The sequence below is a fragment of the Trachemys scripta genome, chromosome 4 (assembly GCF_013100865.1).
Source record: "Trachemys scripta elegans isolate TJP31775 chromosome 4, CAS_Tse_1.0, whole genome shotgun sequence".
Classification (NCBI taxonomy): Eukaryota; Metazoa; Chordata; order Testudines; family Emydidae; genus Trachemys; species Trachemys scripta.
The window spans coordinates 8,257,515-8,272,548 of record NC_048301.1 but is presented as its reverse complement, the minus strand read 5'-3'; the positions used below and the strand labels follow the sequence as shown (position 1 = coordinate 8,272,548).

General features: G+C 57.0%; 1 protein-coding gene across 1 annotated transcript in view; it reads left to right on the top strand.

Annotated features, from left to right (window-relative positions):
- NID2 (nidogen 2) overlaps window positions 1-15,034 on the top strand; it is a 52,771-nt gene that overhangs the window by 32,181 nt on the left and 5,556 nt on the right. Inside the window, exons 10-16 of the mRNA XM_034767724.1 lie at window positions 924-1,052; window positions 3,319-3,462; window positions 7,167-7,286; window positions 9,899-10,141; window positions 11,908-12,129; window positions 12,761-12,930; window positions 14,816-14,945. Coding sequence (XP_034623615.1) covers window positions 924-1,052; window positions 3,319-3,462; window positions 7,167-7,286; window positions 9,899-10,141; window positions 11,908-12,129; window positions 12,761-12,930; window positions 14,816-14,945 — 1,158 coding nt within the window. The remainder of the gene's footprint in view (window positions 1-923; window positions 1,053-3,318; window positions 3,463-7,166; window positions 7,287-9,898; window positions 10,142-11,907; window positions 12,130-12,760; window positions 12,931-14,815; window positions 14,946-15,034) is intronic.

Genomic DNA, 15,034 nt, shown 5'->3' with positions numbered 1-15,034 from the left:
TACAGAGAGCCTGGGAGCCTAGCTTGGGGCTGAGAAAGCCGCAGGCCACCGAGAGCCATGCCTATGTACCTTGGAGGATCTGGGCCGGTGACTTGAGAAAAGCCACATAGTAATAGAATAATACTTACCTAGTAGGTAGCATCCTTCGTCCATACAGCTCCAAGCGCTTTACAAGAGAAAGTCAGCAGCAGGATTGTACAACAGGGGAAACTGAGGCAGAGAGGCACAATGACTTGCCTGTGGTAACTCTTCAGGCCAAGAGAACGTAGGTCTCCTGACTCTATCCCCTGGACCACGCTGCCTCCTTTGCGGGCCTGTGGCAGAGGTGGGAATAGATTCCCTCGAGTCTAGTAGTGCTGGGCTTACGCTGCTGAACTGGAATCCAAAGTTTCCGGGAGCTTGGTTGTGGGTTTTGGCCCAGCTCCAGGCTCTAGCCCTGTCATCCTGCCCTAATTATGTTGAACATTTTTAGAGGGGGAGGAAAGTCTCCCAAGAATTTTGCTGGAAGGGAGGAAATTCTAGGCACGTTTGTGGGGAAACGGGATCTTCGGAGCCTGATTCTGCCCTCGGTGCCTGTCATGCACATCAGCGGGGTTACGCTGGGGTAAGCGAGATCAGGATCGGGCTCCGTGCCTTTGAGTAGAGCTGGTGTTTTCCTCAGCCTGAGCTGCTGTTTGTTAGTACATGAAAGAGCTCAGAGATCTGCTCTTCTGCAGAGATTTCTCTCGCCCTTTACTGGTTCTAGTGGAAGGGGGCAAAAGGTTCCCGCTGAAAGAGAGCCAAACCGGTGCTTAGAAAGGGAACATTTACGCTCCTGATCAGCCGGTTTAAACGGAGACCCCCGCACCGAGGCCCCCGGGAAGTGCGAAAGCAAATGTTTTACCCAGCCGGCTGTGTAACCGGGTTCTTCTCTTCCTGCTCAGACGTCGACGAGTGTGCGGAGAGCCTCAGCAGATGCGGCCACCACTCCGTGTGCATCAACTCTCCGGGCAGCTACAGGTGCGAGTGCCCCAGTGGGTACCAGCTGGCAGTCGACAGGCCTGTGTGCGTGCGTAAGTGTCACGCCCCTTTGTGAGTCTCCCTCCACCCCCACTGTACATTCCCTACCTGCTACAGCGCGTGCCAAAGGCTTCTTTCCCGGGTCCCTGCTCCCACTGGAGTCGGAGGGAGCTTTGCCATCGCCTGGCAACTAATCAAGAGTTGGCCCCAAGCACTGGCCGGGGCACATTCCAGGAGGGCCTAGTCGTGCTGCCCGTATTCACCCTGCTCGGCGCTGCCCTCCCGGGAGCTGCCCCGTTGATTGCCAGGGGACCGCCCGTGTGTTAGGGTGGTGGAGGGAGGCCTGGCTCCTCAGCGGCACCAGTGCTGCGCTCCACACGCCTCAGGCCATCCCCACCGCGCTAGTCCGGGCGCTGGCCCGCACACCGAACCCTCTCCCCTGAGCTCGGTGGTGCAGGAGCGCTCGGGGGCGGCTTTCACTCAGGTCGCTCACCCGAGTGCTGCTAGTCCTCTGTCGCCGTCCCACAATGTCCCCTGGAAGGACAGACACATTCTCCCGCAGCTCAGCTCCCTGCACGCCGCGGGGGGCGCCCCCCAGAAGCCCGACCGACATGCATGGGGGAGTGCCGCGCCAGTGAGGACCCAGTGACGCAGGCCGGGCTTTGCAGGCTGGCTGCTCATACCTGGGCAAGGCTGACTTGGAGCTCGGACCCGGGTGCAAATCACCGGGCTAACCCTGCAGTGAAGACGGGCCCTGGGAGGTGGGACAGGGCAAAGGTGGCCTTCCGCCATCTTTCAGTGCAGGCCATCAGCACAAGTTAAAGCAGCCTGAGGGCTGTAGTGGCTTGTAATGCCCCCCCGCCCTCCCCGAGGGCTGTAAAGCCAGTGGGCATCACCAGAGCGCAGCGCACTCTGGCCAGGCCCCCATCCCAGCCCTGCCAGGCCCTTGTGTGCTGTGGGAGTGGAAGTGGGAGTGGGCCTTACCCATTTGCCGTGTGACGGTGGGATGGAGGGGGCTGGCTGGCTGCTGGTCATTTATGTGACCACGGAAAACCCGCTCCCGCAGGGGAAGACGCTTTCCTTGTAGGGAGCTGTTGTCGGGCCTAGTCCTTTGAATGGCAGATGGGCCAGGGCTGGGCCTCTCTCGCTGCTGTGCCCAACGCTCTGATGAGCCCGCCTACAGTGGCGTGTAGCCGATCTGCCACTGCCAGCAGCAAATATCTCCAACGACACTAGACGGGGAGGGCTCCGAGTGACTACAGAGAAATCTTTCCTGGGTGTCTGGCTGGGGGGTCTCGCCCACAGGCTCAGGGTCTAACTCAGGGGAGGGCAAACTATGGCCCACAGGCCGGATCCGGCCCATCAGGACTTTCAATCTGGCCTGCGGGGTTGCCAGCCCCGTGGCGGAGCAGGGCTAAGGCAGGATCCCTGCCTGTCCTAGTCCTGCACCGTTCCCGGAAGCGCCCGGCACCACATCCCTGCAGCCCCTGGGGCAGAGGGCTCCGTGCGCTGCCCTCGCCTGCAGGCACTGCCCCCCGCAGCTCCCATTGGCTGGGAACGGGGAACCGCGGCCAATGGGAGCTTGGGGATAGTATCTGCAGGCAAGGGCCATGCGCGGAGGAGCCGCCTGCCCCACCCCACCCCCACAAGCCACTGGCGGACATACTGGCTGCTTCTGGGAGTGGCGTGGGGCCAGGGCAGGCAGGGGGCCTGCCTTAGCCCTGTTGCGCGCTGTTGCCAGCCCGGAGCCGCTTGAGGTAAGTGGCACTGAGCCAGAGCCCACACCCCCAACCCCTTGTGCACCCTGCCCCCCAACCCCCTGCCCTGAGCCCCCCAACCTCTTGCCCTGAGCCCCCTCCCGCACTCCGCACCCCTCCTGCACCGCAACCGTCTGCCCCAGCAGTACATTCATGGCCCTGCATGCAATTTCCCCACCCAGATGAGGCCCTCGGGGTTTGCCCACCCCTGTGGTCGCCAGATTTGGGGTCAGGAAGGAATTTCCCCCAGGTCAGATTGGCAGAGACCGTGGGGATTTTCGCCTCCCTCTGCAGCGTGGGGCACGAGTCACTTGCAGGTTTAAACTAGTGTAAACGGTGGATTCTCTGTATCTTGAAGTCTTTAAACCACGATTTGAGAACGTCGGTAACTCAGCCAGGGGCTAGGGGTCTGTTCCAGGAGTGGGTGAGGTTCCGTGGCCTGCAACCTGCAGGAGGGCAGACTAGATGATCACGATGGCCCCTTCTGGCCTTAAAGTTTAGGAGTCGGAGAGAGCAGCTCCAGGCCACTCACAATCCTCGTGTCATGTCGTTCCCTTTCCAGCAATCCCCCCGCCGTCCAACCCCTGCGAAGACGGCAGCCACACCTGCGCTTCGGCAGACCGCGCCCGCTGCGTTCACCACGGAGGCGGCTCGTTCAGCTGCGTGTGCCTCGCGGGTTATACAGGCAACGGGCATAATTGCTCTGGTATGTACACTCAGACTGGCCTGGCTGGGTTCCCCACCTCCCTGTCTCCCTCTGGAGTGCTTCCCTGGCAGGACCCCGTTCTCTGCTTGGACCGTTGGGAGGAGATGCCAGTTTGGGTTGGTGATGACACGCTGCAAAATCCGGATCTGGACTCAATGTTCAGGGGGTGTTGGCATGGCCCCGTTCCAGAGAGAAAGGCCATTTGCAAAATTCAGCCGCATCTCTGGGTTCAGATTTTGAACCCCGCTAGAGGCCGGGGTCCTTTGGAGCTGAGGGGCTGTTCTGGGCCCATCTCTACATTGACTTAACCCCATGTTAGCCTGAAGTCCCCAGGCATGTCCTGGCTCTTCTTGGGCTACAGAACGTACCGTCTGGGCAGGAGGAGGCAGGGTTACTGCGAGCCTTATGCCTGCTGGATTTTCCTGGCCCAGGACTGTGCCCATTGATGCCAGCGGGCATTGGGCCAGTGTCTTCAGCAGGAGCAGGACTGGATTCTCCTCTAGCCTCAGGACTGGGTTGTGACGTCAGACCCAGAATCCTCTTCTGCCTCTTCATTGCCCCCTGGGGAGAGGCGTGGGGGTGGGGTAGCGATTGGCTGCTGGCTTGGACCAGGAGTAAATTATGGCAACCCCCCCCCCCATGCCGACTCCGCTGTGCTGGCCCATCAGTGGGGGGGATGAGCCAAGGCCCAGCCCACTCCCTGTCCCCCTGCTCCAGGGATGGAGCAAATGGGCGCTTAGTCCAGTCTCTTCCTGTGCCCGAGGGCTGGAGAGCCAGCGTAAGGAGGGATGCATAGTCCAGGGTCTGAACTCATGCATTCCTCTCCACGAGCCCCTGCAGAACATGGCCCGAGTGTCTGGTACGCCTGGCTCAGCACAGGCTGCCGTGACGTGCATCACCACAGCCAGCCGTCGAGGGGATCGGTTTCTGCGGCATGGAGGGTTTGCAACCTGTTGAGCGAGTCCACCCCTCGAGGCTCTGGTGATGCTCCAGCCGGGGCCGTGGACAGCCAAACCGCTCCCTGCCGAAGAGGGCAAGCAGCCTCTTGGCAGAGGCCCAGAACTCCCTTTTTGGAGGGGGGGGCCTTCTCCTCCCCTCCCCCTAGGCGCTGTCCTGCTCCACATCTGTATTTACAATGCTGAATACGTTCACTGCCTTGCTGCAGCTGGTGGTGCTGCCGGGGCAGCGAGAGCAGCGCCGACGGGTGCGCCGTGGGCTAGCCGTAATGGACGGGCAGAATGACCTCGTGCGGGAATCCAAACGCTCACACGTGCATTGCACTTCCCTGATCCCGGGGTACTGCTCTAACACGACTAGCACAAAGGAGGCCCTAGGCCGAAGCTAGATTCCTAGACGCCGTGGAAACCGATGGACCGGACCGCCGGCCTGATTCTGGGCTGGGGACAATCAACAGCAACAGCGTTGGTCAATTTCAATAGGCTCTTAAGAGCGGGTTGCTCTCTGTGGGGTCAAGGGAGTCAGTTCCCTCCCACCCCCCCCTTACGCTACCTAGAGCTTGGGTCTGGGGATAAGCAGGAGTGCCCCTCGCTCGCTGCCTCCCCCGAGTGGGGGAGTGGGAAACCGACTGAGCCCGGGCTCTGCCACGGCACCGCTGAACCTGCCCCTGGGGTGGGGTGGGGGTGGGATAGACCAGCTGTGAACTACTACCTTGTGGGATACTCCTGGTAGGGGGCGGAAGTGTGTGTGTGTGGGGGGGGGGGCCGACACAGCTATGCATCACTATAGGCTGGGTGCGGGAATCTAGCCATCACCACTATTATTATTATTTATGTTGCAGTAACAACTAGCGGTCTCCACTGAGATCTGGGCCCCCCTGTGCCCGGAGCTGTACAGCCCCCTAGTGAGCGACCGCCCCTGTTCCAAATGGCTCGGTCGCGCGTTTCCGTACGTGTTAGCACAAGGGTGGGCATCAGGGTGGAGCTTTATTATGTAGCAGAATTTCTGTTCCCACCAACATAACTGCCCAGAAGTGTCTTGCCATGAAGCAGGCCATGAGGGTCAGGTCTTTATCTCCACCCTTCCCGCTCCAGCCCCCGCCAAGCAAAGTGGCCTCACCCAAGTCGCTAGATGGGCTTGGACACACGCTTCTGGCCTGATCTTTGCACAGCGCAGCAGTCGCGTGGGATGGCATTGGGAGCACAATTTCATCGCCGCCTGTAACGTTTTGCTGCCTCGTGGAAGGGAGCGATGGTGCACGGTGCAGCCCAGACCCGGCCCAGATCTTGGCCCTGAGCGCAGGAGACACGTGCTGTGGTACGCTCGCCCTTCTGGAGCCCCGCCATGGCACTGCGACTGAGCAGAGAAGGGCGGGGGCCAGAACCTGCGTGGTTACTCTGCTGCTCCGAGGGTTCCAGGCCCTGCAGGAGGGGGGCGCTCCAGAGCAGTGGGTGAGGAGTGGGTGAGGGTGAGGAGGCCTGAGAGGAGTGTAATGATTGGAGGCTGTAGGCAGTTCTTAGTGGGACCCACTGGCTACTAGAGCTGATAGGTCCTAGTGCCTGGAGCACTTTCCTCGCCGGCCTCTCAGTGTGGCCCAGCGTGTGCCAGCAACCCCACGTGGGTGAGAGCTGCAGTGACCCCAGTGCGTTCCGTGAGAGAGACTGGAGGGAAAGGGATTCGGGCCCTGCTGTTGATGTGTATCCTGAATCCCCTGGGTACTCTGCGTGCAGGAGCAGGTGCTGTGGCGTAGGGGCCAGCCCTGAGTCATCTGGACGAGCGGTGCCAGGCGAGGCTGGTTCTGTCCCCTTAGTGCCCTGTGCTCCAGCCTGCCACGGTGGTGGGTGACTGAAAAGCAGAGTGTGGTAGTGAGGACTCAGGCCCCACGCTCCGTGGCAGACAGATTCCGGGCGCTGGCCACGCTTACTGTAAGGATTTGATCAGGCTGGGTGGCTGCACTGACCATCCCTGGCTCCGGCTGGCTGCTTTCGCCTTCTCACAGAAGTTCAGTGCAGCCCGCGGGTGATGTGCCGTAGCTACACTGCGCCTCTAGCACCTCGGAGCAAGAGCCAGCTTGGCTTCTCGCCACCACTGAGAATCTCTCCTTTGCTTTCATCCTCCCGCAGTGGCCGAGCACAGAGTGAGCCCTGTGGCCACAGCGGCCACGTGGTTTCCCAGCCTGGCGGCCCGCCCGGAGGCAGGTTAGAATCAGAATCATAGGAGATATGGGTTGGAAGGGACCTCAGGAGGTCATCTAGTCCAAGCCCCTGCTCTCAACTAAATCATCCCAGCCAGGGCTTTGTCAAGCCGGGCCTTAAAAACCTCTAAGGATGGAGAGTCCACAACCTTCCTAGGTAACCCATTCCAGTGCTTCACCACCCTCCTAGTGAAATAGTGTTTCCTAATATCCAACCTAGACCTTCCCCACTGCAACTTAAGACCATTTCTCCTTGTTCTGTCATCTGCCACCACTGAGAACAGCCGAGCTCCATCCTCTTTGGAACCCCCCTTCAGGTAGTTGAAGGCTGCTATCAAATCTCCCCTCACTCTTCTCTTCTGCAGACTAAACAATCCCAGTTCCCTCAGCCTCTCCTCGTAAGTCATGTGCCTCAGGCCCCTGATCATTTTCGTTGTCCTCCGCTGGACTCTCTCCAATGTGTGCACATCCTTTCTGTAGTGTGGGGCCCAAAACACGTTCGCACTCTGGCGACTGCGTCTGGGTAACGAACATGTTCCTCTCCCTTCCGCAGATGTGGATGAATGCGCCGAAGGCAGATGTCACCAAGCCGCCGCGTGCTACAACACGCCCGGCTCCTTTTCGTGCCGCTGTAAACCAGGCTACCAAGGGGATGGCTTCCACTGCACACCTGGTAAGGGATCACGGGCTGAAGGCCTGATGCAGTGTGAACGTCAGGACTGGCCCATGCTTCTGCTGACCATCATGTAAACGCTGCTAGCGTGGGAGGTGTGTGACTGCTCCACAGGGGGGAGGCTGTGTGCCCCCGGACTGTGGCGCCGCCCCGAGGCCCGCCCCCATTCAGCCTCCTCCCCCCAAAGCCCCACCCACGCCCCATCCCCAGCCCTGCTCGGCCCCCCCTCCTCCAGGCCCCCACCCACAATCACCCCGTCCGCCTCTTCGCCCCCTCTCCTGGCCTCCCCGGCTGCTCACCGCTCGCATGTGCCTCTTCACCCCATCCCGTGAGGCCCCCATGTGGGCAGAGCCTCAGAGGAAGAGGACGATTGGGGGCGGGGCCACGGCCAGGGTGCCCACTCTTTTGGTGGCAGCACACTCTGAAGGCCGTGGGCCGGCTGTTTGGAGAGGCTCAGCCTCCCCTGGCCTCTTATACCCACCGCCTGGGACTGTTAGCCTTGTCTTGCTTCCCTTGTGCCGCCTGTTTGTGTACAGGAACTCCTCACTTAACGTTGTAGTTGTTCCCAAAAAATGCCACTTTAAGTGAAACGACGTTCAGCGAATCCAATTTCCCCATAAGAATTAATGTAAACTGGGGGGTTAGTTTCCAGGGAAGTTTTTTTCACCAGACAAAAGACTATACACACACACACACACACACACACACACACACACACAATAAGTTATAAACAAACATTTTAAGACTGTACACAGCAATGATGATTGTGAAGCATGGTTGAGGAGGTGAAGTCAGAGGGTGGAAGAGGGAGGGCTATTTCCCAGGGAATGCCTTACTGCTAAATAATGAACTAGCGCTCGGCTGAGCCCTCAAGGGTTAACCCATTGTTGTTAATGTAGCCTCACACTCTACAAGGCAGCACGGATGTAGGGGGAGGAGACAGCATGGCAGAGAGAGACAGACACCCCCCCCCCATGTGTGTTAGAGACGTGCATTGCCCCTTTAAGTACGCTGACCCCACTCTAAGTACATTGCCTTTTTAAGTAGATCAGCACGTTGAGAAAGAAGCTGCTGCCAGGAAGCTCCCTCTGTCCTGAGCCCTGTCGTGCTCCTCCTCCCCCCCCCCCCCCGCTCTATGCAGATGGGGTAAGCAGGGGGGAGGGGGACACCCTGACATTAGCCCCCCTCTTTCTCTCCTCCCCCGCACAGCAAGCAGGAGGCTCCCAAGAGGGCAGGAGGAGCACATGGCAGTGGGGGGAGGGACAGCTGAACTGCCGGCAATTGATAGCCTGATGGGCGGCTGCCACATGGGTTGCTGATGGGGGGCTACCAGTCCACCCTGGTTCCAAGCCCCCACCAGCGAGCTCCAACGGGCTGCTCTTCCTGCAAGCAGTGGACAAAGCAGGCGGCTGCCAAATAACGTTATAAGGGAGCATTGGGCAACTTTAAATGAGCATGTTCCCTAATTGGTCAGCAACGTAACAACGAAACAGCGTTAACCAGGACGACTTTAAGTGAGGCGTTGCTGTGCTCTTGCCCAAGCAGGCTGGCCAAAAGTCACTGAACACACGAGCCTAGTTCTCTTAGCTGAGCACACTGGCAACACGTGGACCATGCTCCCCTTTCTACTGACTGCTCCACTAGGGGATAATTGCCTACTGCCGCTACCAGAGGTGCGCCATTAGCTCAAATGGTAGAGGCCCTGCTGAAGGGCCCAGGGTCAAACCCTGCTGATGCTGGGCAGAACAATGATTGAGTACGGTACTTTAACGGGCGGATTATAATTTATAGCACCATTCACTGGCGTCTGTACATGGCCAAAGCCTATCTGCCTGGTTTGGCCAGTGTTCGCCATGGGGGCGCAATATGAAAACAAATACCCAAAACCAAATTTGCCCCCTTCAAAATGTGGGCCAGTAAAGGAAACTGGATTGCAAGGTGGGGAAGGGGAGTGGCGTCTAGTGGTTAGAGCAAGGGAGCCGCAGTTTTGACTCATGGGGTCTATTCCTGACTCTGCCTCGGCCGATCAACCGACCGCTCTGTGACTCAGTTTACCAGCCTATAGAAAGGGACTTGTACTATTTGCCTCCCATGCAAAGGTGCCTGAGGCTGGAGCACCGCAGTGAACGAACTGAGAGAGGCCGGAATGAAAGACTGTCCACATGGGCAGCGGGGAGACTAGTCCTCGGCCCCGCCCCTTCAGCCTGAGGCCTCACCCTTTCTACCCCTCCCCCACCTGAGCCCCCCCACCGCAACCGGAGGAGCCCCGCCCCAGCCGCCCTGAGTCCCGGCCCAGAGTGCTGGCCGGCCCAGGCCCCGGCCCCAGCCTCCCCGAATCCCAGGCTGCCGGCCCACCCCAGCCCCTGCCCGCTTCGGGGGCGGGGAGGGGGAGCAGTGGAGCAGCCTGGGTTGGGGCCACAGGGGAAGAGCGGGAGGCAGGAGGGGGTCTTGGGGTGGGGCATGGACGGGGCCACGCCTGCTTGGGGAGACTTGGCCTCCCCTGGCCTAGGATACCCGCCGCCCGTGGCTGTCCACGCGTGTTGGATTTTACCTCGGCGTAACCCCTGTTTTGTTGCTGTGTCTGCTGCTCACTGTCGCGTGCCTGCGGGCAGAAACCGCCCATCGCCTGACGCCGTGTGAACAGGAGCGCCTCTATCCACAGCCCGCCCATGGGCTTCGAGGGGTTTCTGCCCACCCGGGGCTGCACAGACCCCAGTGCGACGACGAGGGGAACTACAGGCCGCTACAGTGCCACAGCAGCACCGGCTTTTGCTGGTGTGTGGATGGAGCCGGGCAGGAGATCGCTGGGAGCAGACGCTCACCGGGCACCGCCCCGCCGCGCTGCAGGACATCAGGTGAGTGAGCCCTGCCCTCCTGAGGCTGCCGTGGGAACTGCCGTGGGCTGCCGTCGGCCCTTCGCTGATCAAACACAGGTATCCATGAACCCTGCTTTTCCTCGTGCACAGCCAGTGTAAAATGCACCCGAGTTCCTGAGTGCTACATAGCCCCTGCCCTGGGCACCTCCACCTGCCCCACGGGGCGTGGAAATGGGAGATGGAGCTGTAGGTAGATGAGCCCTTGCGTTGAGGCTTTGAACCCTGTTCCTTCCCCCGTCCTCCACACACACACTTGCTGGCAGTGGGGCCAGGGCATTGGATTGGGCTCCAGGTGCCGTGGGGGGTCTATTTCCAGCTCTGCCACTGAACTGGCATAAGTCACTTTGCCACTTTAGATTGGAAGCTCTCTGGGGCAGGGACGGTTTCGCCCTAGGTATTTGTACAGCGCCTAGCACACTGGAGCCTCTACTTGCTGTTGTCATGATATACCAGAGCTGTGGGTGCACCGCACCTCTCAGCATCAGGCCCATAGCAGCAGGTGTATTAAGGTCCCTCTGATGAGCACGAACGTAGCTTGTTACTAATCTACCTGCTGAGTAAGGCAAAGTACATGGGGCAGGTGTTAGGTTCACTCCCTCTGGGGCACCTGACATTGGTCACTGTTGGTAGACAGGATGCTGGGCTGGATGGACCTTTGGTCTGCCCCAGTACGGCCGTTCTTATGTTCTTAGGGCTTGTCCCATGATGGAACAAGCACCCCCCCGCCCCGCCCTGCTGCAGGCCAAGCAGGCTGGAGGCACTGCGGCACCTGACTCCCGTTGAAATCTCTGGACGTTAAGCACCTAAATCCCTTGCAGGCACTGAGCCTCACCCCCTGCTGCTTTGGGGGAGGAAAAAGGTCCCTGAGAAGCTTCCCAAATCAATGTGACCTTTTCTGTTTCGTCTCCCCTGAGAGCTCCCAGCCCCACAAATCAGCCTTTTCTCGTACCTGACCCTGAGCTGAAGGCAAAGGCACTTCCTAGGGAGGCTGTGAGATGCCCAGTGCTCACGCCGGGGGTCAGAGCTGCATTGCTACAAAAGGGATTTATTTCTCCAGTCTCCCTTCCGCTCCCGTCCCATCGCCGTGCTCACTGGCTGGGTCTATTTTGCCCTTCTGGGCACACGATCGGGGTGGCTCAGCTTAAGAGCAGCGTCCCCCATTTCCAAATAGCACTGAGCTCGGTGGTGCCAAGAGCTGTTTGAACAGAAACCACTCCCCTCCTTTAGCAGTACGGTTATAGCCTTTGCTTAGGAAAGTCTTTAAGCAAGAGTTCCCACTGGGTTCTGTATGAAACAGGCGGACGTTCTCCAGGGCTTATCATTGGCTCAGTTTCCAGGGCCCGGAGCCAAATAGCCCATTCCTGTAACTGACCCTGCTTCTGTCCTCATCTTCGCTTTGCTGTAGTAAATGCCACCAGCTCTTTTAATGGAGACTGATTGGCATTGGCCTGGTTCGAATGACCTGGGCTGGGAACAACGGGTAACTCCTTAAAGGGACACCATCCCATTGAAAGCTATTCTAAACCAGCCCGAGCGTGCGTTAGCTGCCTGCACGTTTTCCTTTAAGATCTATAGGCTGTTCTATTTGAATTATTTGGGGCGCTAACGTTTTTTTAGCGTCATTGATGGGCCTGGTGCCGGAAAGCCGGTGAGCCTTGCAAGGTGGAGCTTGTGCTTAGGGCTTGGGCGTGTTGTAAGCAGATTCTGGCCGTGCTCCCATCAGAACCTCTCACCCTTCGCTGTAGAGCCCACCCAGAGACCGCAGACCATGTGTGAACGCTGGCGGCAAAGCCTCCTGGAGCACTACGGTGGCAGGCCACGCGAAGACCAGTACGTACCCCAGTGTGATGCTCTGGGCAACTTTAACCCACTGCAGTGTCATGGCAACAGTGGCTATTGTTGGTGCATGGATGAAAGTGGCAGAGAGGTTCAAGGAACGAGATCGGAACCTGGCATTCCCCCGCCGTGTGAGTACACAGTGATTTGCTGGGGAGGAACTGGGTATGAAACAAAAGGCTTGTTAGGGTGAGGGAAATGGTCACGCTGCTGCTAGTCTAATGCTCAGAGATTCACAGCCAAGGGTCTGTACACAGAGGATATAACTAATTAGGGTCCTGATCCTGCAATGGGATCCAGATGTCTGTGCAGCTCCAAGTGCAAGATCAGGCCCTAAATCAATACTCAAGAAGCTGAATTGTAATCCATCTCGCCCCGATTCCAGTGCGGTAGATTTCAAAAGGGTGGGAGCGGAGGAAGAACTCGGTGCAGCTTGAAAGTGGGTCTCTCTCTCACCAAGAGAAGTGGGTCCAATAAAAGATACGACGTCACCCACCTTGTCTCTCTGCATGTGTGTGCACTTGCCCACACACAGTCTTAGAGCTGGGTGGAAAATTCCCATCCAAACAAAGTTTTGACAAAAAAATGGTGGTGGAGCGAGGGGCAAAAGAGATTATACACCTCCCCACCCCCCCCACACATACTTTTCCAACTTGAACTCTGGTCAGAACACCTGATCTTCCCCTTCGAGAGGTCACTGCACCTTTAAAGTCTCTCCACGCGAGGTCAGGCAGGAATGTAACCTTTGTGTTTGACTGACAGGTCTCCCCAGCCTTGCTCCTCCCACTGTCCAGCCCTCTCCGCGTCCTGATGTGACTCCACCTGCTGCGGGCACCTTCCTACTGTATGCTCAGGGACAGCAAATCGGCTATTTACCGCTGAACGGCACAAGGCTTCAGAAAGAGCTGGCAAAGACCCTGCTCTCACTGCATGTAAAGTATCTTCTTCGGAATGCGTTGCGTCTAGCAGCCCAGGGTTTAAAGGGTGCACCGTATGTAGTGACAAGTCTATATAGAGTCTTTGCCTTGGGAGATGAGCTGTCTGTATAAGGAACGTATATGTATGTAACACCAGTGCTTGGGTGGGGTGGGGGGAATTAAATAAGTTAAAAACAGACCCAGCTCTCTTGCCAAAACTGTAGCAGGCTAATCAATCGCACCTAGCCCCCACCAGAGGGAGACAGAGCACGACACCAGGTGGACATGGCTTATACACTCCACCTGGCCAGGGAAACACATCTTGAGCTTGAGGTTTCCCAGTTCAGTTCCCTGTACAGGCCACCACTTGTCTTACCACGCCCCGGCTGCGTTGTCAGAGCCGGGACTGAACCTCTGGCTTTGAATGTATGTGCTGCTACTTCCTGAGTTGGTTTGAGCATTGGCCTGCTAAACCCAAGGTTGTGAGTTCAATCCTTGAGGGGGCCATTTAGGGATCTGGGGCAAAAATCTGTCTGGGGATTGGTCCTGCTTTGAGCAGGGGGTTGGACTAGATGACCTCCTGAGGTCCCTTCCAACCCTGATATTCTATGAGTTGAAAGACTCAGGTCTTGTAGACAAGGCTGTAGTAGACTCATCGACCTTGATGTGGCACAGCCCCCACTGGAGGGGGACAAAGCACCTCACCCAGTGGGCATGGCTTGCGTATCAGGATAATATTTTCAGTTTTGTCGTCTCTCTCCTCTTTCTCCAGACGATAAAATAAAATCGGACTCGGAGGTGGTGTGGTTTGCGGGCTAAGTAGGAGATTGAATCATTTGTATAGTTGAGAGCAGAGGGTAATGTCCTATCGAGCTTTTGCTTCAGATACTCCATTGAGAAAGTATTTGAACCTTTGAACCTTCCCACAGCCCCTTCTCCTTTTATATCTTTTCTCCCTCCCCCGCCCCCACTTTCCCCCCCATTAGAGACAAGCCACTTATTCACTCATCTCAAAAGGGGCCAAACAGGCCAAGAGAAACTTAAGAATTGGGGCATGACCATCACATCTATATCGGGAGGAGGGGGGAAATATACTTAAATTGTGAAATATTCCCTCCTGAAAGTTTGAAGGTCATTACATGTGTTGGCTACAATCTTGTACAAGTCTCTGCTTGATCCCAGAGGTTTTTCTAAAGCCCAGCTGGAGACAGACATGTGCCTGGGACATCTGTCTTAAATAAGAATTCCCAAAGATTTCAGTACAAACTCCTAGGCCGTGCAACTAACAAAATCTGGACAGTAACACACCAGTGCTTCAGAATAGAAGGAAGTGCTTCTCCATTCGTCCAGCTTGAGTATTTCATACCAAACAAAAGTCAGACGGATCGAGCGGTTCAAATTCTCTGGTGGCTGAAACGCAACTCAAGGCGGTAGAGCTGTAGCCGCTTACAACAGCACTAGGGTCACCAGATGACAAGAACAAAATATCAAGACACATTGGGGGCGCCGCCGAAGCAAAAAAAAAAAAAAAAAAGAGTGCAAAATATCGGGACAAATGGTGTCCTGACCATACATTGGTCGGGACGTGGGACAAACAACTAAATATCGGGACAGTCCCGGTTTTATTGGGACGTCTGGTCACCCTAAGCAGCACCGAATTGGGCCCAGCTGGTTGAATTAAAATACAACCACCCATTTGGAACTTTGATGTCTTTCAAGCTTATTCCCGCATACAGAAAGTTTGATCATTTTAACCAAATTGTACCCAAAGGGACAAACCTCAAACTACGGCTAGATTGCCTGAGTCAACTCTGCCTCCCATCGTAAAGATCTTTGCAGTGGAGGGGAATAAGTTTAAAAAAACAAACAAAAAAAAGATATATATTTTAAATCCCTACAGGGTTCCATAGTGGTTGGACTAGATTATGATTGTCGGGAAAAAATGGTCTATTGGACAGACGTTGCTGGTCGGACAGTTAACCGAGCAAGTTTAGAACCAGGGGCTGAACCTGAAACCATTATTAACTCAGGTAAATCACCATTTCCTTTGGCTGGTTTGAATAGAGACATTGAAGCTGCTGTCCACATAGCAGAATCACAGAGGCTGGGAAGGAGGAAT